The following is a 25,470-nucleotide window of genomic DNA, read 5'->3' as shown; positions in this document are numbered from 1 at the left end:
ATGTGTTTAGGTTACTCGCCACGGATTGTTGCCTAATTAAAGTTGTGTTTAGTAAGTTTTATTTTTCAGTGGTAGCCTACCATGGCGGTTTACATCGGATTGAAAGTATAGAACACTTCAAGTTGTTCTTTTTATCTTCAGGGATGCACGTTTTGGTCATTTGATGATTTAACGCACTGCACCGTTTCTAACATTTCTCCGTGTAGCCTAATGCAGATGTTGATCTTGTTTCCTGAAGGGGGTCTTAGTGATCAGGACAACAGCGTCCTCTGGTGTCTCATTGTGGCATTGCAGTCTCATTTTAGTGCGTCTGATCTGGGAATACTGCTGGTTTACGTAGGCTACTGTACTTTTGTATAGGGTTCACACAAATTCTATGCAGGGGTCTCCACACCTGTGGGCATTGATGTGATGTTGGAGTTGAACCATTACAAGTAATAGGAACAGTTACAGGTGTAGTATAATAGAAGTATGCCTAGTATACAAATACAAATGACTTTATTCATCCCCAAAGGGAAGTAGCCCACTAATCAAGCCTATACAGTGGGAGGCAACTGCCCAGAGGTCCTGGACCAGAACGTGCTCCAAAAAAGTCACAGGTTCGTCCACCCACCTCTATCAGAATTTACAGGTGACAAATTAACGATAGGTTTTACCAGCCATGGTAGCACTGTTAGTGTAGTAGGCTATAGCAGCCTTCACAAACACAAACACTTTGTTAACTGTTTCCCGTTCTACAGATCTCTGAGGAAAGGTGTTAGTTATGTAACTTCACACACTCGTCCCAGTGCTTCACCATGTCCACAATTTGTCAACATGCCCAGAATATTTTGTCCACACAGCGCTTCTCTGCAAATGAACGTGAAAATGAGAAAATTAAATGACAACTTATAATATAAAGATAAATATGTCTATGTTTAGAATCAATATTTTTTCCACAAATTGGGCCAAATCTTTTTAAATATTGCAAATGTCTGAAGGTCTAGAGAAAAACCATCAGCCCAACACCTTTTCAGTAGGTTTGAGGCTATGAGGGTTTAGGTATAGGTTTGACCATGTGAGCCTGTTGTGCCACCTAGAGGTCAAGATACATGTCCTACAGGTCAGCAACACATTTTATACTGCATAGACAGAGTTTAACACAACAATGACAACATATCACACACTATGAAAGAAACATGGACATGTTTCCTTTTTTTTCTTAGACCTTTTGTATTGACACAAACTTGTTTTAAACATTTAATATTATACTATATGTTTCATACAAAGGTCAAGTGTCATTTAGTTACAAGCCAAACTGATATAAAGACAAACTCCTCATAAATGAGCAGATTACATTTGGACTGCTCTGGTTGATATCTGGAGAATATTTATACACACGCTCACTGAACTACACTGTTATTCGTGCTGTTGTGCAGATATTGTGTATACTTTTTAAAGATTTTAAGATCTTATTGATTCCTTTTACAGCACTCAACGGTCCTGTATATATCACAGACCTTTTATCTTTTTACATTTCTGCTTGATCTTCAGATAAAGGTTTTTTAGCTGTCCCTGGGGCCTGACTGATGAGAAAGGGGGACAAAATGTTGTCAGTTCAGGCCCCAAGTCTCTGGAATGATCATTAGGTCAGCTTCATCAGTCTTATGTTTTAAGGGTGTCACTTTGTTGTACAGCACTTTGTAACTTTTGTTTTAAAAGTTGCTATATAAATAAAGTGTATTATTATTATTATTATTATTATTATTATTATTATTATTATTATTATTATTATTATTATTATTATTATTATATCCACTGATCTAGCTGTACATACATTCAGCAATGCTTCATCAGCTGTCATTCATCATGACTCAGCTATGTGCACCGACCAACCAAAACAAAAGAAAAGAATCAAGTTGTAGATGCCTTAATAAAATCTGTCTGATCCACCGAGCTGTGCCCGGTCAGTGGATGTGATTCCATGACAACACATTTTAAACCTCCTCCTGTTGTCGTCTGCCCACACCACTCAGACTGTGTAAGGTCACATCCCTGTTTATCCAGAGTCATAGTAAATATGAATAATTTATGTTATTTCTTTTAATTGCTATCGTCTATAAAAGCTTGTTCATTGTTAACTATTATAATTTTTCTGGATTCATGCCCAACAGATATCTTCAGGCACAGAGAGGTTTGTTTTGAAATTATTTTCATGATTATAAAACTCTTCCATTGCCAAATATAATGAAACAACGTCCCCCTGCTTTCATCAGGTACATTTTTATTATGTATTTAATTCCACAGAGGTCACACAAATTGACAATTTGCAGACATTCAGTGTGTTACGTACAGTAGATACAAACATGTAGCAGCCACTCTTCAGTCTTATCTGGTTCTCTCACTGTCAACATACCTGAGGGCAAACTCCCACATGACAGCTAACTGTAGACATCCCCACTGTAAACACACTGTCAGGCTGTAAACATACAGTATGCATGTTAACATAGAGTTTGTGCCAGATCAATAAAACTCACAATGCATTCAAGCAGATAAGGATGGAGAGATAATGTTAGACTATGTCAAATTGTGTGAGCATGTGTGTATATGCGCAGATTTTCATGACAGCACCTGAACACTGAGTGTAGCTGGAGGGACTTCCTGCCTGTGGAGCCAGCAGGACTAAATGTAGAAGAATCATTACGTGGGATTAACAGGCAGTCAGGTCAGATTAGACCGCTCACCTTTTAGAGCCAGGCTGTTTAGATGTGACCAAGCTGCTGTCTAGACTTCAAAACAAACACACAAACAGGAATGTAGAGTCTCTCACAGGAATAAAGTATAGTTAGGTAACTAACAGTACAGGAGTGTAGGCTTACTCAGGTTACAAGCCTGTTTGGCAAGGCAAGTATTTTTTTTTTTTTTTTTACAAACAGTTCATCTCAAAGGGCTTTACACAGCATCATGACAACGTCCTCTGACCTCTGAGGAGAAGCTCCCAAGAAAAAAAAGCAGGAGGAACCTGAGGATGAGTAACAGAAGACGGATCCCTCATCAGGGTCATGTAAATATTAAACACTTGTGTGAATGTTTGTCATAAGTGTGATCTGTGAGGTCACACTGATGTTTGGCCAAAATCTCATCAGTTTCTCCTTTAATCTATGTAAACATTTGTACCAAATTTTGAAGACCTTCCCTCAGCATTATGGAGAGGTTATATGCTCAGAAAGCCTACAGTGTATAGTATGTACCCATGCCATGCATATCTTTGGGAGGTCACTGTGACCTTGACAGTTGGATAGTTTTATTACTTCGTTTCCTGTCGAACTAACCTCTAATTTTATATGTAGCATGCAATTTTTCACATGAAATTTTTTATAACCACACAACTCAATACCTTATGACCAAAGCATGTATGTTTTCTTTTACTATTATTCTTTTGGCCTTAGGCTTGATCAACCTGAAAACTTTGTTGTGTTTGGGGAAAAATGAGGAGAAACTGGGAGGCATAAAGATGACAACTTCTCCGCACTTGTTCTTTTTTTATTTTTTTATTTTGTTCTTTTGATATATAAAACACTAGCAGCGTCCAGTCACCTAAGAGAAAAGTGTCCCTTGTGTATGTATAAATTATAATAGATTTTTCAGACATTAGACATTAGCTGTATTTACAGGACTCCACGGACAGGAAAAGGCTTCCTGTTCATTGGTTCACATTCAAAGAGCAATGTACAGTAGCATCACACTTCACAAAGAGTGCAGGCTGACAAGTAACACTTAAAAAGAAAGATGGTCAGAATCTAATCAGTGGAGGATGAGACTCTTTATGCGCATCAATAAGACTGGACCCAACATTTCCCATAATGCAACACAAAAACATCTTTTGTTTTCTGTTTGCCTAAAAACACCCACACCTTCAATATGTAATCCAACATATCTGGAATAATATTAAGTCTCCATATTCAAACTGACAAGACCCCAATTAAATCACGATGACATCATCAGATTTCATTTCACAGACTTGATAATTCCTCCCCAGAGCCACAAGACATGATACATGTGGCCCTTTAACACCCCCTCATGTAAGTGGGTCCTGTTGCATTATTATTTCAGGCCAGGAAAAAAAAAAAAAGGTAGATAGATGTATAATTTTCTCAGGTGTCATGGAGCCTCCAGACATGTAAACACTTTTAAAAAGACATAATCACTACCCATAATAATAAAGCTGTTTTATTTGTTCTCAACCATCAGATAAAAACACAATGTACAACCAGGTGTTTCATAAATGCATACAGAATACTCAAACCTTAGTATACAATCTGAAACTAATTAAACATAAGTTATCAAATCTCAGTAACATAACATACAAAGGTTCAACAGTACCCACATCAAACTATACTTTTAGTGCATTCATTCTGGAGCAGCAAGGCTCCTCTCTTGGCATTCACCGCGTGCCTTAATTGACAGATTTTAAATCAAGGTCCACTGTGAACACTATGAGAGAAAGCCCAGAGTCACACAGACACAGGGACGGTCACCTTAATGAAGACAGGCTGAAGTTAAACCCACTGCACATCTCTGCTCTTTCTGCTTACTGAACAGAAAATGAGAGTGTGAAGCATTGTCCAGTCATACAGCAGCAATGTGTGTTTGAAATTCTGTCCTAACTCTCTCTGTATAAAGATAAATGGCTGTAAAGGTTTTAAAGAAAAACCATGACAAAATGAAAAATGCATTACAATCTAAAACTAGAACACACTTCCATACTGATGATATTTACCTTAAAGGTCACGCGTCATACCTGCTGACTATCTTCGTTTTTCCTCTATAATTTATGTCAGCCACAAACTGTTTACACCTTTCCAGCCTGGTACACAGCCTCCTTCAGCGGTGAAAATCATGCACACACCAGCCATATATTCCATCTTTTTTTTTCATGACATGTCAAGGACACATCAAGTAGGCAGCCATTACAGAGTTTGCAGATTCCCGGTCAGCAGAGATCCAAATGAGGCTAAGTCCAGATTTGATGGAGCCCTATCAGGATGGAAACTGGAACATTTTCAATCACTTTATAAAACTGATGAAGAGATTTTATGCCCAAATGTAAAAAAAAAAAAAAGGGGGGGGGGGTTAATGGAAACTCCCTCTTGGCTTGTGCCAAATGGTGACAGACCTTTTCCTCATGAAAAGAAAACATCTAAATAATCAATTCAGAATGATGAAATGAACGTTTTCTTATTATCTAAATGAATGTGGTGGATTAGAATTAAACCTAAGCATACTACATGTAGTGCAGTGCTATGAACACACTGCTGAGTACTTCACACATTGTCCCTGCTGCAATACTGTAGTAGAGATAAAGGCTCTGTACATAGATATAGATATATAGATATATAGATATTATATCAATATAGTAAAGGCAGAATGAACAGAATATTAACGAGCACAGACAGATAAAGGTCCCTCCTGGAATGTTACATAAGAGTGATTTTTCATTTCACCCCTCCCGACATTATATGGAGCAGATTATTACAGTATGTAGGCCGGGCCATGCACCATTAGCCTATATGCTCCAGCACCGAGGCCCAACCACCACATTCTCCCAGACAATAAGAACACTAAATCAGCACCTAGAAGAGCACGGAGCGAGCAAACACACACAGATGTCTGAGTTTAAAGTGAATGCTCCGTTTTGCTGAAGGATACACTGCGCACAAAGGCAGCCCTCTGGACACATGATTTCAAATAAGAGGAAAGAATTGCCTAAATGTGCAGAGCGTCGATATCTGCAGTGAAACCCGGAGATGCGCGTCTCCTTGTCGCATTATCTCCTCCAGGAGTCCATCCCGAAGCCTCCTCATCCTCCCCCCTCTCCTCTCCTCTCCTCTCCTCTCCTCTTCATATCCATTCATGCAGGACAAAAAAAAAAATTCTGATAGAAAAAATAAAAACAAAGAAAGGTGCGTAATCTGCGGCGCAGGGTCCGGTCAGCCTCCTCTTCTCACGAGCTGGATGATGAAAAAATCATCTCGGATAATTTGTTTAATATTCGAGACGGATTTGTTAAATGAAATCAAAGTGTTTGGATTCATCCTCCCGGACGGTGCGGACGGGCGGGCGGTGGATTACGCACCGTAGAATGCTTCAAGGATGAGGCGGGGTGACGTCACCATGCAGACAGATGCTCTCTCTCCCTCATCCCCCACCACCACCACCACCACTACCACCCCTCCCCCTCTTTGCCCTTGAGACCGGGATAGGCCTCCTGTACAGCTGATGCTGCCATTTAGCTCTGTCACTTCACTCTGTTTCCCTGGTGTTCTGCATTTTGGGTTTTCAGGGTCACATTGAACAGTTTGAACCCCCCCTCCCCCTCCAACAGTCCAATCAACCCAGCCTTATGTGGGCCACATGCCTGCCTTTCCTTCCTCCTCCAGCTTGCACCAAGCTGCATGAATCTGGTCCATAAACCCTACAGAAGGATTATCATTATACTTCACCATAGGCTACTGGGGGATAACTGCCAGATTTACCAGATAGCTGAGTAGCTAATGTATAACAGTAGCTACATAAAGTATAGCTACAACCATGAGAATAGTTTTCTGTATTAATCTAATTGATGTGGTTAGCATTCACTCATTCAGTGTCTGCCTCTACAACTAAACAGGAATAAACAGACTAAAAGACTCGATTTTCAGCAATAACTGCCTCTGTAATAAAATGATTGCGGAAAACAAAGAGCACCTGTCCAACATATAGGCCTGGCATGTCTAATACCACTGACCCACCTCACCCCACTTCACACCTGCAATTAGACTGATATATTTTCTCCCAGATTTAATTGATTTAAAGGAATAATTCAAGAGCGCTCAAAGCTCAGCAAGCTGTGGAGACCTTTTCCAGTTCTCTGAATGACTTGGACTTTAAAGGGGATCACTATCCTTTGCCTCACCTTAGTTGTCTTAGATTGGAGTTTGTGATGCTGCATGTCAAAATAAATATATATTATAATCAATAAATAATCTAATTATCACAGACAAATTGTCACACAATTGACACAGACCATCAGGTTTTCTGGGACAGTTGTCTGCTCTGCCTGGTTGGTGGCTGTAATGTAGAGGGAAAGACTTTAGTTAATTTACTTTAGCATTGTTTTGATTGTAGCACAATAACCCTGGCATGCAGTTGGTAGTGGAGAGTGGCTCACAGCTACAGTAGGTGTTGTTATATGAATGACCACTAGAGGGCTGCAATCCATTAGAAGACTGAAACGTCCAGCATCAGCGCTCTTGTCGCCTCTAACGAAGGAGTTTGGACAGAAACGTGGCTGACAATACTGTTGTTACACGTTATTTCTGCATTTGAGAATTAAGAAAAAATAAAATGAGATTCTTGTGATTCATTGAATGTAACATTATCAATACATTGTTTGACTTTCCACTATAGTATCTGCAATAAACCAGCAGCAGCGGCAGCATCTAGTGCTGTGTGTTGTTGCATCTGGTGTTGTTTTCATGCTGGTGGAGCAGGTGTCCTCGGATCTGACCCTGCTCACTCCCTCCCTCTGTTAATCTGATGTCTAATTGGCTAACTGGAACAGATGAAGCTAAGACCAGGAATAGGACTACAGTACATCCCATACACAGATACCCTCTCTCTCTCTCTCTCTCTCTCTGCATGCATGTGTGTGTGTGTGTGTGTGTGTGTGTGTGTGTGTGTGTGTGTGTGTGTGTGTGTGAAGTTAGAGGTTAGACAAAGCGTAAACTTAGTAGTAGAGATTAAAAAGAATTTCAAAATGTTTGAGTCAAATATGACATGACAGCCTCATCCACCGAGGACTGAGACATTTTTCACATGCTCCACATGTGGTCTGTCAATCTGAGGAGGACCAACACACACACAGATTGATAATAGATACAGCTCCACAGCCTGTGAAAGTGGCTTAGTAATATAATTACAGTAGAACGTTCCTCTGAACTGTAGGAGAAACATACACACTAGTATATCAAGAAACATGTAAGTACGTCAACATTGTACTTACAGTAAATCAACCTCATTACTTTCTACCACAGCTACTTCAATTACTGAGCCTTCAGCACACATGGACGTAAAGGGCTACTATAAAAAAAAGACACAAGACAAGCAACTCTTAAAGGGATAGTTCAACATTTTGTCAAATTCGCCTATGCCATATTCATATAGGTTCATTACCTTTAATTATCGGTGCATGTTGTTTTGAGATGAGTGGTACAGGTCCCCTGTCCCTTGAAACTCATCAAATACACAATCCAACAACTCCAAAACACTCTGGTGGACAAGTTGTGACCTGCACATTCACCACGCTAATAACGGAATGTTACCAGACAGAGTTGTTTTCGAGGTAAATATGTAGCCAGAACTACATTCCAGACACGGCTGCTGGGTGGAGTGATTTCAAAAGAACAAGTAGTTCCGTATAGTATTTGCGAGTATTTGCTTCATGTGTTGTAATGTTACATGATTATTTAATAGTGTGGTGAATGTGCAGGTCACAACTTGTCCATCAGAGTGTTTTGGAGTTGTTGGATTGTGTTTTTTTTTTTTTTTTTTGGGGGGGGGGGTATTTTTATTTCTTTTTTTTTTTTTTTTTGAACACAAAACACACAGAACTGCTCAGACATGACAGAAAAGAGGGGGGGGGGGGGCAGGGTACAGTAAATAGAAAAATGTTATGGAAATGACAGTGGGCACATTTTCTGACCAGCCCCCTCCCTATCAATCTCCTGCAGCAAGACAAGGCAGTATCCAGATGACAATCAATACAGAGCATACAAACATAACAAGGCCAGTAGGTGTTTGTTAGAAAGTGATCACTTAGAACAAAGTTATGAAAACAGGCTAGGCTGATTTGGGAAATCCACAAAGCAAGGACGATGACAGCGCGGGCCCGATATGCTGCAAGTAAGGGTTCCAGACCCTATAGAAAGCATCTATTTTGGAGTGAAGCATACATGTAATGTATTCACTAGGAATGCAGTCCATAATGATGTTGTGCCATGATTTTTTTGTTGGAGCAGCATTCTTGATCCAGATGAGTAGAATGTTCTTTCTTGCAGCAAAAGTCAGTATAAAGGCTCCTGTGTTTACTGTCAGTGATCTGATCATCCGGGAAACCAAGTATCAGGCACATAGGGTCCATCCTTATTGAGACACCAAAGATAGCAGTCAGTTCCTTTCAAATACTAGACCAGTACATTTGTAACTTCACGCATGACCAGAGGCAGTGAAAGTAATCACCAGTCTCAGAATTGCATTTCCAGCAAAGCGGGGAATTATTAGCATCCATTTTGTTCTTGACAACAGGTGTTATATGTGTGCGATGTACAATTCTGAACTGTATGGATTTAGTGCGATTACACACAGAGATTTTCATGGCCTGAGACCAGACTTCCCGCCAGTCAGCATCATCTATGGCAATGCCAAAATCTTTCTCCCAAGCTTGCTTGGTGGCTTGTGAGCTATGAGGAGAATTAGAGTTTAGGGCTCTGTAAAAAACAGTAATGCATTTCTTCCTAATCTGTAGAGACAGGGCCTTCTCAACACATGAAGTGGTGTTATTAGTCATTAAGGTGGTGTTTTTAATTATGAAATCTCTAATTTGTAAATATCTGTAAAAGTCACCTTGATTAAATAAACCAAATTTGGATTGTGTATTTGATGAGTTTGATGAGGGACAGGGGACCTACCGTTCACCTCCATTGTCTTCGCTGAGCAGCTCACGTCTCTGCCCCGCTGATCTCCAAACAACATGCACCGATCATTAACTTGTGTGTGTGTGTGTGTGTGTGTGTGTGTGTGCGTGTGAGTGGGGGGGGGGGGTATTTTCAGTGTTATGTAAAACACTTTGGGCTGCTTCTCTGTGCATGAAAAGTGATTGATTGACTGATTGAACATACAAACTCCCACCTCACCTGGGAATCGAACACAGGACCTTTCTGCAAGGAAACATTGGTGATTCACTGAGCCGTGGTGAGTGAGTTCTTCACCACTCAGAAGTGGTTCAGTGAGACAGTGTGTAGGTGGGCTCTGATCTGCTTGTCCAGGACTTCTACTTCTCCTTACTCTTGATCCGAATACCAACTGCCTCACATGTTGCTCTTGACTCACACATTCTCTACATCCTTCCTCCCTGCAGCAGTCAGAGTCCACAATAAGCTCTGCTCTCTGGACTAAACACAATTCAAACGTGTATATATATTTCTTCTTATTCATTATTTTGTCTTAATCATAATCTTAAACATACTGTATTACAAATACTACTTTCTTTTTACTGCTATTCCTATCTGCTATTTATTATTTGTCCCATACATTTCTTTGCTGTTGTCTGCTGCTGCAACCCTGCAAATTTCTCCACTGTGGGACAAATAAAGGATTATATCTTATCTGCTCAGTAGCACTTAACACAAACTGCTATTGAACCAGAGAAATGGACACAACAAAACTTTGGCCTGATGATAGTGAAGGATGGAGAGTTGTCACGCTTTGTCCACAGGTGTGAAGATGTGTGAAGTGTAAACCTCCTGTTGGCTCCAGAGTAAAATCATCAAAATCAACAGGATTCACTGAAACAACAAGACAAACTCTGAGTCATTCCAACTTCACCGAACCAGCGCAAACATGACTCCTGTTTAATAACCAACCAAGCTCTCCTTGTATAATCAAACACTTGTAAGAGTGTGTGATGTAAGTGCAGCTTTACTTGGCCCATGTGAGACTCACAGCTCAGCCAGGCAGGCAGAGAGCTCAGACATTTGGCTCCCGGGCCCTTGGCACCGCACCCAGCAAGCTGCACATACTCCTCAGGTCAGGTGAAGCAACTATACCACAAATACAGGAGTAGGGCTGCAACTAATGATTATTTTCATTATCGATTAATCTGTTGATTATTTAAACGATTAATCGATCAGTTGTTTGCTCAATAAAATGTTAAAAAAGTGAAAAATGTTGATCAGTGTTCTCCAAACCACAAGACAACGTCCTCAAATGTCTTGTTTTGTCCACAAACCAAAGAGAGACTCAGTTTATTGTCATAAAGGAACAAAGAAACCAGAAATATTCCCATTTAAGAAGCTGGAATCAGGGATTTTGGACCTTTTTTTAAATTAAATAACTGCCCAAACAATTATTGGATTATCAAAATAGTTGACGATTAATTCAATAATCAATTATTGTTTGATTAATTGATTAATTCTTGCAGCTCTATACAGGAGGACTGTATTCAGTTAATGGTGAAAAATATACCTTGATGACATAAGTTCTGCTGTCACTCTACAGGTACGTGTAATGATATAGAACAGAAGTAATCATTCTGAATGAATCCTGTCAGTATTAAAATACATTATGTAATAATATCACGAAAACAGATTCCAGGAGTATTCTGCTCTATCTTCCATCAATGGTTTTGTGTGTGTGTGTGGCCCAAGCATGTGCAGAGCAGCAGCAGAGAGATTAGCGCTCTCTGTGGCTGTAGCACCTCCTCCTCCTCCTCCTCCTCTTCCTCCTCCCTCAGCTGCCTAATCTTCCTGGAAACGTTTTAATTTGGTCCTGGACTGGATCTGGATCATTTGCGGGAAACAGTTCAGTTCAAACCGAGTGAGTGAGTGTGTGTCAGAGTGACATGAGCTGAACCACCAGGGTTCTTTATTTCACTTTGGAGACCTCCTTAACGCTGGAATGACCTCATCAGGTGGAAACATGTGATGGAGCTGTTCCTGTGATTTTTTACCACTTGGATGTTGATGTTGTTTTTTGAGTTTTTTGATTGAAGCCGGACCGTGGAGCTGGGCATGATCACACCACACACCTCAAGTGACTCACTATAGAAAGTCCAGTACAAAGCCTTCCACTTGATATAGACTGGGTCAGGACTGTTTACACGGAGACTTGTCCGGGAGTCAGTGCAGAGTGAGAACAATGGCAGAGGAGTATGAACAGACCGGTGCGTCGGAGTTCATCAAAGGTAAGTTACACCTGGAGAAACACACAGGTGTCATGTTCTCACATCTGCTCTGTTTTACCAAATCAATGTCATAATTAATCAATGAATTAATCAAATAGCCTAAGTTCTGTTTATTTGTTTGTTTTCAGAATTAACACTTGTTAATTCTCAAAATTCAAGTGAATGTTTTGTTGTTGTTTTTATAATGGATATAGAGTTATAATGAATATAGCCTACAATCGAAACAATTGTGTCTGTGGCACAAAACTAGCAGCTAATTAAGATACTTAACCCAAATATATTTTTAGTAAATAGATCCCTCGTGTTAAATGTTAGAATCAAGGTTAAGTTTCATTTGAAATGTTCATCAACAGCTGGTTTTATAGCAGATCTGCTGTGAGATGATATATGTTACAGTAATGACCTATACAGTAAAGATTGTTCTTCTTTGGTGTCTCAGATATAGATGGAGTATTAGTAAATTATTTGTTAACATTCATGTAATCCACACTACAACACGTTTTCTTCCATATAAACTGGTACAGTTGTGTAAGAGCTGAACAGCAACAACAGTCCCAGGAGGATTGAGTTGTATTAAAGCAGGTTAAGTAACAGGTGGTGTGTTTTAAGGTAACACTCTTATTGACCCCCCACTGTAGTGGAAGAGCTGTAAACCAAAAACATTTGCACAGTTAACTGTTCATTCAAAGTTTTAATTTGTGTCAGGAGGGGAAGTTGAAATGTCTTTTTCTTTACAGACCAATCTCTAATTCAACTGTTTACACTGAATAAATGGAGGTGTAAAACCTGTCAACACTGCAACCTGTCTGTCTGTCTGTCTGTCTGTCTGTCTGTCTGTCTGTCTGTCTGTCTGTCTGTCTGTCTGTCTGTCTGTCTGTCTGTCTGTCCGTCCGTCCATCTGTCCGTCTGTCTGTCTGTCACAGATCGGCTGTACTTTGCCACTCTGCGGGTCAAACCCAAGAACACGGCCAACACACATTACTTCAGCGTGGACGAGGAGTTCCTATATGAAAGGTGAGACTCTGTGATGAGCTGCTGCGTCATGTTGACATCAGTCACACCTGTCACCTTACAGCAGACCACTGGTTGTGTGGGAAACACATCAGTAGATAGTAGGTCTGGAGCAGAGTGGTAGTCAGGAGAGGAGGGAGAATTCCTGGTGGGTTGTTAGTGTTTGAGCTGTGGCCAGACTCAGAGCCGCCCAAGGCATAAGCAAACTACGCACCTGCTTAGGGCCCAGTGACCACTGAGGCCCCAAAAAGCTATTAACTTTTTCAATCTATAGTGCATAACTTCTGTCAATCCCTAGAGAAATCCTGCATAATAACAACTACCCTTCATTGTTGTTGCACTTTTAATTGTTGTTTCACATTTCTGTTGCAGTTTATTTAAAACCAAATATAAAAACGCAGATGATGTGTTTACAGCAAATATATTATATATTATATATACAAATCTATTGCTATTTTGTTACTTTTAGTAGGCCTAGTTCAACTTCAACTAAGCTTGTTAACATTCAGTATCCCACTTACAATATAGTACAATATCATTTTGAATATTAAGTGTAAAACAATTCCAGGCTGCACTTTTAGCTGAATTTGGTATTTCAGGTTAAGAATAGAACAGAATAGAATATGGCTTTATTAAAAACCATAGGTGGGTAAAAACATGCCAGGCTAGGATGATGATTCGTAATGACAGATTAGCAAAATGAAATAAGTTTGTAGTAGGTGTGTAAATGATTAATAATCAGTATTATTGGTAGTAATAGAGGGCCCCAAAATAAAATGTTGCTTAGGGCCCAATGGAGGCAGACTGACTATTGTATAGATACGTTCAATTGAAATGGGCCCCTTCACTGTACCACACTGCACACTACAACCAGTGGACTATCTAAGTAGTATCTAAAAAATGCTGAAGCAGAACTAGTGTAAGTTTACATGACCTTATCAGAAAGCCCTGAGACTGGAGGGGGCAGTGTAACTCTACAGTCCTGTAGTGAATCCTCCCTTATGCAGGTTAGAATGATCAGTTATTATGAGTGACCTGTTTAAAGTAGGCCTACTGGTGTTCAGTTCACACTATTTTCTCCATTTACTTACTTACATGTGCTGTCTCTTCTTTGTCCACTCTGCTGGTTTCCTCATCATGACGTGTCATGTAAATACCTGTCAGACTTTGATTTACATGTAGAAGCTGGTAACTGGGCCAGGAGTGTGGTCTGGAGCTGCTGGATGTACTGCTCTCTGCATCAGAGGAGACACTGTCTGCAAAGTTGCAGCACTCTAGTCTGACATCTGTTAAAGTAAAAACCTGGATATGAATGAGTGCAGAGGGCTGACACTGAAGGAAGACCTTACAGATGTTGTTGTTGAAGTGAGCACTGCCTCTGAGGAGCATCCCACTCCCTCTATGTCCTCTTCCTTGAGACTAAACATCATGACAGATGAAGTAACATTTACTGACAAAAACAATTATAGTAATGAAATAGTACTATTTACATATACTGCACCTTTAAGAACCCTGCGAAGCAATAATAGCAAGAGAATCAGAGGCAGAGAGAAGGTGAAGACAATATGCTTCAATGTAGGCCAATTAGAGAGAGTAGATGTCATAACAGCAGCCACAATAAAGGCAATAGAGGAATGATAACAGGACAAAATACTTTTAAGAAGTGACTTACATAAAGTATTTTAAATTAGTAGGTAGGAAATAATAATAAAACAACAGGACACAACACAATACGATATACTGTATACTTTATTGTCCCGCTTAGGAAAATGTACCTTGAGCAACTGCAGCATAAATGCCTAGATGGATAGATAGATAAATGCCTAGACAGTGACAACGAACAGACATCATCGGCCATAATATAGCAATTACAATTAGGCTACACAACAGTATTGCACATATCCCATAACATTACACATAACCCATTCACACACCTAAGCACAAAGCCATCCATAACCAGCCATGATGGATAATGTTGAGGATAAATAAGGAGAAATGGGCTCCTTTGATGGGGACGAAGGACTGGTACACTCTTATGGGTCGTACATACAGTATGTTGGTGGCATGATGATGATGGTGTGCTGGGAAAAGTGACCTCTGTGGTTGATGAGGTAGGAGGACACCATAGGACAACTTCAAAGGCCGTGACTGGTCCAGTATGTACCCTTGTACAGCATATGAATGATTTAGAGAATGCTGCTGATGGTGGGTGTGAACAGCTGGCTGTAGTGAAGCCCAGTCCTCTTCACACATGTCCAGTCACTGTTTATGATGACACAATCAGATATAGGTCAAGATGAGATCAGTGGCTGTGTCCTCATCATGAACAGGGATTTAGGACGAACGCAGAGCGACACCAGTCAGACTGGACAGAGTGGACTCTTCATCCACTCAGCCACTATTTGCCTCTATTGTTTGTAGTGATAGTTAGACCTAGTCATTAACAACAAATGAATATAATGTGATGAAGTTGGAGAAATAAACAAGAGCAGAGGCTTTGGCAACCTGACATAATATACCTGTGTTTTTGTTGCTGCTGGAGGCTTCAGTTATTAGGTAACATTCAAATTAAACTTTTTTAATCCTCTGGTCCAGAAGAAATGTTGCTATGGAGAAGGGACAATTCAGCTGCTGGTAAAAAAAAAAAAAAAAAAAAAAGAAAAGAAAAGAAAAAGAACATCAGTCTCAGCTGCCAACTCCTCCCTGACGTCTTTGTCCCCCTTTCTTCTTTATTCAGTCTTTTTAATGGTCATAATAACTGGGTCGGAATAGTAAACACACATTTTTTATTGTATGACATGTTTTGCTTTAAGTCTGAGTTTAGGTTTATTTAAAATAAGAACAGTTCCAGAAAACACAGTTTAAAATGTGTGGGATTGGTATGATTTATACTTAAGGAATCAGTTAAAGTCAGTTACACAAAAGACCTTAGCAATCAAAGTAAGGAACAAAATAAAGCTCCCCCTGATTCTGTCTCGTATACTGATCAATGAAGAGATTCAGTGCAACACAGAGGAATTTTCATACAGTACCTAGGTAGAAAACAGAAGGTGTTTTTGTGCAACTGGACCTTGGATTTCAAAGCTGGTGGTCCAACTCATGACCGTTTTAAATGTTCTGACCAACATGTTACTGGTGATCAGTTATTGGCCTGTGATCTGCTCCAGCTCAGATAGAGATCTGTGGCTCAAGCCAAAATAAAGAATTATTCTGATCCGAATGAGACAAGCTCAGAACATGGATTACTCTCTGTAGGTCATCACAACAAAATACATTTTTGGATGCTGTATAAATGAAGAAAACAGAGGTCATTGAAATGTCATCCTCTTGTCTGTGAGAGCAGTGTCCTCTGATGCAGTGTTTCATTTTCAAGTCCCTCCTGACATTATGTAAATCCTGTTCAAGTGCCACTTTCAGTAGAGTGTCCCTCCCTCTGATGTCCATGAACAGTTTTTCTCTGAAAGAATCAACCATGTCCTGATAATTCAACTGAGTTGCATAAGAATCTCCCATGAGACCCGGCTGCTTGTTCAGCTTTGTTACTTCCTGGTCAGTGTCCAGGGGCTGGTGGTAGGGGATGGTGTGTAGCTACAGACTGATGGTTTTCTTAAAGGAAATCCAGGATCTTAAAACGTCTGTGAGGTCACTGCGCTCTTATCTGACCACGTCATAGTCACACAGACCGTGGCAATGACCTGAGCTGCAGATTATAGCAACACACAGGGGAACGTGATCCACTGGCCTCTGACTCTGCAGTCAAACACACATGATTACCAGCTGAATCAGTCACATCCTTCACTATGTGGAGAAATGTCCCTCTGCTCTGCTTGTCATTATTTTGGATTTTTCCCTTTGCTTCTTATGTATATTTCTGTATTTTGGGAGGGAGACAGAGGAGGAACAAAATGTAGCAAAGGGCCACCTGTGGAATCAAACTGGGGCCACTGCGGCGAGGACTATAGGCTGCTCTACCCACTGAGCTAAATTGCTGTGTAATATTTATTAGTAATATTAGTTACTTTCCACTAATGATCACCAGGACCGGATTTTTCATTAGTGGTCATGATATTCAGTGACCTCCACAGTGGAAGACAGTCAGAGACACAGAGGCTGCTGTCATACTACACCTCACTCCACTGATGTACTTTAAAGCAACACTATTTTTTGACTTAAAATAAAGTTTATAAATTCAGTGAAGTGGTAGAAACATGGTTAATAGGATGAATTGTGCCGCAGCACAACAGCAACGTTAACAGCATAATAGGTACCAGTAGCCTAGCGGTACCAGTACCGAAAACGGCTCCAACAGAACCTTCCTCATCTCTAATTAACCATCAGGCAGAAAGAAAATGTGTATTTTGAAATAAATCACAATATGTCACATTTTATATATTAATTTACCTCTTAAGTTATGTTTCCTGCAAGGTTTATACTCTTACACCCTCCCTGGCTTTTTTCTCTACATGGCTTGATGAATTCTCAAAAATACAAATCACCACAACATATTAAATACATTGAAATCTGTAATGTGTAATATTAACCTCTTGTTATCCACTCTGTTCCTGTTTCTGGTGGGACATTCAAATGCAGAAGTTGAGTACAGTAGCATCATGTTTATCATGCGTATTTAGATTTCATCGTGGTTTAAACATGCACTGCTTCAGCACAAAGACCTCACACCTTCCGTATCTGTATAATTCACATTTCATGTATGAATATGAATGGATATTTCTGTCTTGATCCTCAGGCCCAGGACAGGTCTGAATAGCTGTGTGTTTCTGATATAATGAAGACTGGTGTGTGTGTCTGTGTGTTGCAGTTTCTATGCAGACTTTGGTCCCCTCAACCTGGCCATGCTACACAGATACTGCTGCAAACTCAACAAGAAGCTCAAGGTAACAGCAGACTGGCAGCTCAGTACTGTACAACACTCCATCAGTGCATGAACACATGTGGTTTCTATCAGGGCTCTGCACACTTTAATATGAAGTTTTCCCAATACGTATATCAATATCTGTTTCACAGTCTTCTTCTTGTCCTTGAGGACTGGGTGGTCTTGGCCTTCTTCTGGAAGCAACCAACAATCCACTCTAAAACATTTCTACCATTATATAACATCTGATCTATAAAGGATGTCTTTATCTGTGCAGACCAACCTCTATCAACATGGTCACCTTATTAAGTTCTGAGTTTTATATCTCCATGGAGGTTTTCTTCATACTGAAAAGTCCTTTCTCACAAGCTTGTAAGGACGCTAACTCCTGGTCCATGTGTTGTATCATTTTAATTAGCCCAGGAACATGATGCTGTGATGACTGATTACTACATTGTTTGATCATTGCAGTCCTTCACAATGTCCAGGAAGAAACTGGTCCACTACACCAGCTATGACCAGAAGAAAAGAGCCAATGCTGCTGTCCTCATCGGTGCCTATGCTGTAAATATCCATCCATCCATCCATCCACCCATTTATATAGCCATCTGTCTAGTTTGTTGATAATGATGCAGAACCTCTCCCCTGTAGGTCATCTATTTGAAAAGAAGTCCAGAGGAAGCCTACAGGACTCTGATCTCAGGAAACAACACAGGGTACCTGCCATTCAGGTACACACACACACACACACACACACACACACACACTGATGGATAATCTTCACTCGCAGAGATAACAAGCCTCTACACAGACGCAAAGACACACAAAACCCTACAGAACTGCAAGGTGATGTAGAAGTTGAGAATAGCAGACGACACAGAGGGTTCCATCCCAGTCATAGGTCTGTTGTGAAGAAAAAGTTTGGGCAGAGATTTTTGCAGAGACTGGCCAACCTGTGGTAGGGGCCAGATGCCACATTTTCATAAGATAAGCACTGTATTTTCTTTGTTCACCTCATGCTGAAATCTGGAAATCATGACAATCAGTAGTTCAACCATCTGTGTGTGTGTGTGTCTGTGTGTGTCACAGGGATGCGGCAGTGGGAGAGTGCTCCTTCAACCTCTCTGTACTGGACTGTTTGCAGGCGGTACGCAAGGTAAACAACAGGCATCTGATCAGTTAGTGAATGAAGGCAGTGCAGATGAAAGATATTTTTGGACCAGAGCAAACAGCAGCAGATGAGATCTGTGTTCCCTCTGGAGGTCAGACTGCTGTTATGTATAAACTTAATACTAATCCTTTACTCTTATGAAAGTTTAAAGAGGAGAAAACAGAGGAGAGAAGTTACATCACACTATTAGACTGTATAAACATATCTCTCTCTCTCTCTCTCTCTCTCTCTCTCTCTCTCTCTCTCTCACCCAGGCGTTACAACACGGCTTCCTGGAGTTTGAAAACTTCGATGTTGAAGAGTATGAACACTATGAGGTGAGGAAGTGACTGGGTGCAACAATAAGAGAGAACACAGAGTTGGAGAATGTGAAACACACTCAGTCATTGTGTAGATGCTGCACCTGATGTAATACGTGGAGATCAGGACCACACAGCACACTCACCTCAGAACTGGGGTCGTTGGTTTGATCCCAGTCCATGTCAAAGTGTCAGTGAACCCCAAACTGTCCCTGATGTCTCATCAGTGTGTTAATGTGTGGGGATGTAAAGGTGGGGACTGCTGTGTCTCCAACAGTCAAAACCGCTGTGGGTCCCACAGTGGCCCAAGATCAGACCCCTTCTGTTCAGCCTGAACACCAGAGCCTACTGGGATTCTAGAGCACTGAAGACTTTTACCCGTGTTGAAAACCATGTCATCATAGGAGGAGGTCTTCATTTAGTGACCCAATCAAAGGTGGTCACAGAGGAAAGCTCAGAGAACTTCACAGAGAAACTCACTCCTGTCTTTATATCCTCCTGACCCCAGTTCTCAGGTCTTTGACTGGTCTCCAGTCAGATACACAATTTTCACACGAAATGTTCCATATATACAGTCCCTATCAGTCTGTTAGATCTGCAGGAGCTGGTCAGTTGGTGCAGCCAAGAGTTAAAACTGAACAGGGTGAAATGGCGGTCAGCCATTAATCTGTTGGAACCAACTGAAACCAGCTGGAACCAGCTCCCACTGGAGATCAAATCTCCCCAAACTGTACCTGGCTTTAAATAGAAGCTAAAATCTCAGCTATTCTCCTCTGTCCTCATCTAATCTAGAATACTTTCACTGTTTCCCAATTATGCTTTTTTAAATGAGATATTGCATAATTTATTGTTTTGATATGTATTATACTGTTAAGCTGCAAAGAAACTCTTACCCTAACCCATCAGTGGCCCTCACCGACTCCCACTATATTTTAAAGATGTATAATTTACAGATGTTCAATGAATGCCTCACATGCAGCCAACTGATATGCCTGATATGGGCCTACTTTTCAGGTTTATGGCAGCTGCAAAAAACTGCATTGTGTTTTCATGGGAGATTTAAATTTAAAGGGGTCCACATTTGTCATAGCAACATGTGCTGTCATGTCTGGTTTGTCCCTCCTCACACTTTTTCTCTTCTTCAGATTTGGTTCAGTTGAGTAATGACTCACTGACTCACTGATCTAATAATGACATGTGTCCTCTGCCTCTGTCTCTCACCAACTCTGTCTCTCACCAACTCTCTCTGTCTGTCGTCTCTGTGTCTTAAGCGTGTCGAAAATGGGGACATGAACTGGATCATCCCAGGGAAGATTCTGGCGTTCAGCAGCCCCCACCCCCGCAGTAAGATAGAGAACGGTGAGTCTGATCAACTTCAAGGTCTGTCCCCTTCAAGACCTGTCCCCTTCAAGGCATGTTCCCTTCAAGACCTGTCCCTTTTAAGACCTATCCTCTTCGAGACCTGTCCCCTTCAGAGTAAATCCCCTTCAAGACCTGTCCCTTTAAAGGCTTGTCCCCTTCAAGACCTGTTCTCTTCAAGGCCTGTCCCTTTCAAGGTCTGTCCCTTCAGAGGCCTCTCCATTACAAGGCCTCTTCCCTTCAATATCTTTCCCCTTCAAGACCTGTCCCCTTCAAGACCTTTCCCCTTCAAGGCCTGTCCCCTTCAAGACATTTCCCCTTCAAGACCTGTCCTCTAAACCACTGATCCATACTGGTCAACTTTTTCTCACTTTCTCTTTGAGTCTGAATCAGATTCTGAGGGCACAACACTTCCTGTCTGTTTGCCCAGGTTATCCACTCCATTCACCAGAGGCGTACTTCACGTACTTTCGCCAAAACGACATCACTGCCGTGGTCCGTTTGAACAGGAAATTGTATGAAGGCAGACGGTTTGAGAATGCAGGGATTCAGCACCACGATCTCTTCTTCATGGACGGGACCACGCCCTCTGACCTCATCGTCAGGCGCTTCCTCCATGTGTGTGAGAGCACGGTGGGGGCGGTGGCGGTGCACTGCAAAGGTGGGAGTGGGTTTGACGTGATCACAGGCAACAGTGATTCACAGCTTGTCTTCACTTGTCTATAACTTGTCTCCACTGATGCTCCCTCATCCAACCACAGCTGGCCTGGGCCGGACAGGCACTCTGATTGGATGCTACCTGATGAAGCATTACCGCTTCACTGCGGCTGAGGCCATCGCTTGGATCAGAATCTGTCGGCCTGGATCCGTCATCGGCCCACAGCAGAACTTCCTGGAGGAGTGAGTGGTTGACATTGTTCTAAAACACACAGCTGCTAGTTGGAGGGTTTGCTTTCTGTTTTGATGATGTCTCAGTGTCAATCACAGCCAGAGGTGCAGTCTTCACACTGTTCGCCAAACACTATAACCTAACAAACTATTTGGTGAACTCAATGGTAAAAAAAAAAAAAACAACAAAAAAAACAACACACTTGTGGACACTACTCTGCCGTACAATCATTACTGTCACACAATTAAGACATGCCAGATCTGTCTTTCGGCATGACCACAATGCATTATGGTATAAATTGCTTGTTTGGGGCCATCGGTTGTCCACTACTTTTCACACTGCATTGTAGGATACTATCTGAGTCCACTATATAGGGTCAATTAATTCTCACTATACATTTGGACAGCACCACAAAATGGCCTATTCACTACATAGTCCACTATATAGTCAGTAGTGAGTGATTTCAAACACAGCTACATTTTGGTGTCACAGTGAAGTTTATGTCATCGCCCTTATTATTCATCCTGTTAGACAGGAATTCATGACATTGTGTCTGTCGTGTGTGTGTAGGAAACAGCACAGTTTGTGGGTCCAGGGTGACGTCCACCGCTCCAAACAGAGGCTGGTGCAGCAGAGACTGAGCCGGCGGCAGCAGCTCCAGCAGCGTCAACAGCAGCCTCACAGTCCAGACTCTGAGGGCGGGAAACAGGAAGCCATGTCCTGTCTACTCGCAAGCATGGACGACCTGTCAATCAACACCACCCTCTACAAATCATACAGCTTGGATGAGGTCAGCTGGAGAATTTCCTTTATTGTTGCCTCTTTCAAATAAGAAATGTCTCATGTAAACAGACATTTAATGTGGACCCCCCCCTCCTCTCTCCCTATGTAGAATAACTGCATGGACAACAGTGTGACTCAGGGAGACAAGCTGAGAGCACTGAAGGGAAAACGGCCTCCTAGATCAGTCTCATCCTCCTCAAGGTACAGTGTGTGTAGAGATTTGTGTTTTAGACGGGTCAGTTTCTGTTTAAACATTTCCAGCGTAATGTTGTCATGACTGATTTTTATTATATCGCAGGACAAGGGTACAATGTGGGTTGATTTGTGTTTCTTCTTCAGGTTAAATTTGGCCAAAACCTCCCAAAGCTCCATCCTCCCTCCTCCCAAGTCCTCCAAGGTCCCTCTCTCCTTTTCCTCCTCTTCCTCCTCCACCAAGAAGCTGGTACGAAGCTCCTCCTCCTCCATCACACAGATCAAGAGGTGAGTTTTAATGCACTTTTTGACATAACCATTTTGATTATTATTGATGATCTCCTCTCAAAGAGCCTCTGTATGATGGTGTGACTCTCTCTCTCTCTCCAGTCCCTTCAGCCTCAGTCTGTTCAGCAGCAGGCCGGCCGTTGTTCATTGACTTCACAGTTCTGAGGATAGAGTTGAACACTGCAGCCGGTCTCCACCAACATGCTGTGGTTGTCAAGGCCTTAAATGGGTTATCAGCCCCGAGACACTTTAATTATCTCTCTGTTATCTGCACTTTGACACTTTCACACACACACACACACACACACACACACACACACACACACACACACACACACACACACACACACACACACACACACACACACACACACACACACACACAAAGAGACATCCACACTCACATCCAGTCTGCAGTTAACCTATATTTGTGTGGACTCCACCCAGCCGCAGGACGTGCTGTGAGGCCATCAGGACAGCTCATTAACGTGACTTTAACCTTCCTCTTGTGTTAGGATCGTCACTGACCTGTTTTCTTTCTTTTTTTTTTTAGGTTTTTAATGAATAAAAGAAAAAAAAATAAAACCAACCTTTTCATGGATAAGGAAGCCTAACAATGTAAACAAGAGATGAAAAACAAACTTGATGAAAAAAAGTAAAGTTTTTACTTTACAGGTGATTTAAGACTCGGGTCAAAACCGACCCTAACACAAGAGATGGTAGCAGAAAGCTAACACAAGAAGAAGGTTAAAATGGGATAATGAAAACTTGATCATGTCCAGTCAGACAGGAAACTGTCTGATTGAAACCATCACCACCATCAGCACCCAGGTGAAATCTTTGAATTGACATCGGTTCAGTTAGGTTTTGAATTGATGTGATGTGTCATGGGTGTTTTTGGTTAAAAGTGGAGGTGTTGGTTTACCCACAGCCAAGAACATAATCAAATAAACACTAGTCAGCTAATGTTAAGTACGGTATAAACAGTTTAAGTCAGTAAAACGTTCAGTTATCAAATCATGTATCAGAGCACCTAGACTTTGGACCAGATGTTCAGAATCACATAATAAAACACTGTAGGGAACCTTTGTGTTTGTGTAGCCGTTTAAACATTTTTCTTTTTGAGGAAACATATACAGAAGAATTGTTTTCTTGTTTTTCTCTCTGGATGTTTGCAGTACAAATTCTGTTGAGTAAAAATGATGCTGTTATCATAATGAATTGTATGAATACATTGATACGCTCACACCAGCTGATTGGTAAGACTTGTGATGTACAGTTGTGATGAGAATGTTATTTTTAAAACTGAATAAAGCTTGGTAATGATAAGGAGAGCCTAATGTTTCTCTTTATTATTAAATGTAGAGTCGGTAGGTTTGTTTGTTGCAGTAAACACAACATTCAAATTGGGCCCCTCCTCCACACGGCCCCTTGCCGTTGACAGCAGATGTCAGAACACACCCACCCCCCAGCACCACCTGCAAGTGACTCAAAAGCCGTTACAGTTACAGACGTGAATGCACAAATTTACAAACCTACTGCTGGCTCCGTGTCTCACCTCACCTTACTGTCTTTAGATCGGTGGGGCAGAGATACAAGCTGCTCAGCTAAACTATGGAGGCATATGGTATATCTAGCTTTCCCTCATCAAACTCATCAAGTTGTGACCTGCAGATTCACCACGCCATGAGATAATAATGGAACGTTACGAGACCGAGTTGTTTTCGAGGAAAATGCACAGCCGGCACTACATTTCAGACAGGGCTGCTGGGTGGAGTGATTTCAAAAGCGCAAGTAGTTCAGAGTATTTGCTTCATGTGCTAATAAACTCAGCTTTCCAAAAAATGTGGTTTATCACAGTTGGTTCATGATTTAACAAGGGAGTCAATTCCTTTTTTTCTTTTTTTACATAGGGCCAGGTACTATAGGTTTGGATTTTTTCCTTTAGGAAATTAAATCATCATTTAAAAACTGCTGGGTTATCTTTGTCGAACATTAAAATTAATTTGATAATCTTAAACATTTAAGTTTGACAAATGTGTAAAAAAGTAAGAAATCAGGAAGGTGGAAAATACTTTTTCACGACACTGTACTTCATCAAGCAACAGTCCTTCTACATCAGAACAGAGGTATTAACCATTACATTTAATGTCACACACACATGTGAATGTTAACGTTAACATCTGGAATATAACCAGGGTCTCCAGCTGCTCACCAATTTTTGTAAAAGAGATTGTAAAATGTTCGTATGAGCTTGTCTTTAAAGTTAAAGCTAAAGCTGCAAAATAAATCTAGTGAAGTACAATACGTCACACAGAACCTCTCTTTTGATTTGGTGACTGAGCTTTAGTAGGATTTAAGTTAAATCTGTCCTATAGAAAAATAAAACATGTATAAAAGAAAATGTAGAGCAGAATACAGTGACTACATGTAAAACATTATTACCGTATTTCCTCTAATAGAGGCCGAGGCCTTTATTTACTTTAGCTGCCCAGGGGAACCGGCCTGTATTGGAGACCGGCTTATATTTGAGAGAGGCTATTATTTCTTCCTCTGTTTCATGCTGGTGCTCAAATTTGACAGTTACCGTGCTCAGTTTTCATTCTGCCTACAATTAATTATATT

At 41.1% G+C, this 25,470-nt stretch overlaps 2 protein-coding genes across 3 annotated transcripts in view; one reads left to right on the top strand and one right to left on the bottom strand.

Annotated features, from left to right (window-relative positions):
• Nucleotides 1-25,470, bottom strand: part of LOC146970834 (solute carrier family 53 member 1-like) — a 229,441-nt gene that overhangs the window by 61,743 nt on the left and 142,228 nt on the right. The window lies entirely within an intron of this gene.
• LOC146970843 (dual specificity protein phosphatase CDC14AB-like) lies at nucleotides 11,791-23,133 on the top strand. Of its 2 annotated transcripts, XM_085804784.1 has the most exons (14): nucleotides 11,791-11,980; nucleotides 12,904-12,994; nucleotides 17,811-17,886; nucleotides 18,336-18,428; nucleotides 18,516-18,595; nucleotides 18,954-19,020; nucleotides 19,290-19,352; nucleotides 20,606-20,693; nucleotides 21,124-21,354; nucleotides 21,455-21,593; nucleotides 22,153-22,372; nucleotides 22,475-22,566; nucleotides 22,705-22,845; nucleotides 22,948-23,133. In XM_085804784.1, exons 1-14 carry the CDS (start codon nucleotides 11,935-11,937, stop codon nucleotides 22,994-22,996), a joined length of 1,476 nt encoding a protein of 491 aa, XP_085660910.1. In that variant the 5' UTR covers nucleotides 11,791-11,934; the 3' UTR covers nucleotides 22,997-23,133. The 2 variants fall into 2 exon arrangements, with proteins under 2 accessions (XP_085660910.1, XP_085660911.1); XM_085804785.1 differs by lacking the exon at nucleotides 12,904-12,994.

This window comes from Trachurus japonicus, chromosome 17 (assembly GCF_045865225.1).
Source record: "Trachurus japonicus isolate A0001 chromosome 17, Traja_1.0".
Taxonomy (NCBI): domain Eukaryota; kingdom Metazoa; phylum Chordata; class Actinopteri; order Carangiformes; family Carangidae; genus Trachurus; species Trachurus japonicus.
Note: the sequence above shows the minus strand (reverse complement) of the source record. Positions and strands in the feature narration are given on the sequence as shown.

What these genes read in the sequence shown, in the direction of transcription:
- LOC146970843 (XM_085804784.1), top strand. Translation starts at nt 11,935, where the DNA reads ATGGCAGAGGAGTATGAACAGACCGGTGCGTCGGAGTTCATCAAAG. An exon ending in GGTGGCGGTGCACTGCAAAG is followed by an intron (nt 21,355 to 21,454) that starts GTGGGAGTGGGT and finishes ATCCAACCACAG; the next exon opens with CTGGCCTGGGCCGGACAGGC. An exon ending in AATCATACAGCTTGGATGAG is followed by an intron (nt 22,373 to 22,474) that starts GTCAGCTGGAGA and finishes CTCCCTATGTAG; the next exon opens with AATAACTGCATGGACAACAG.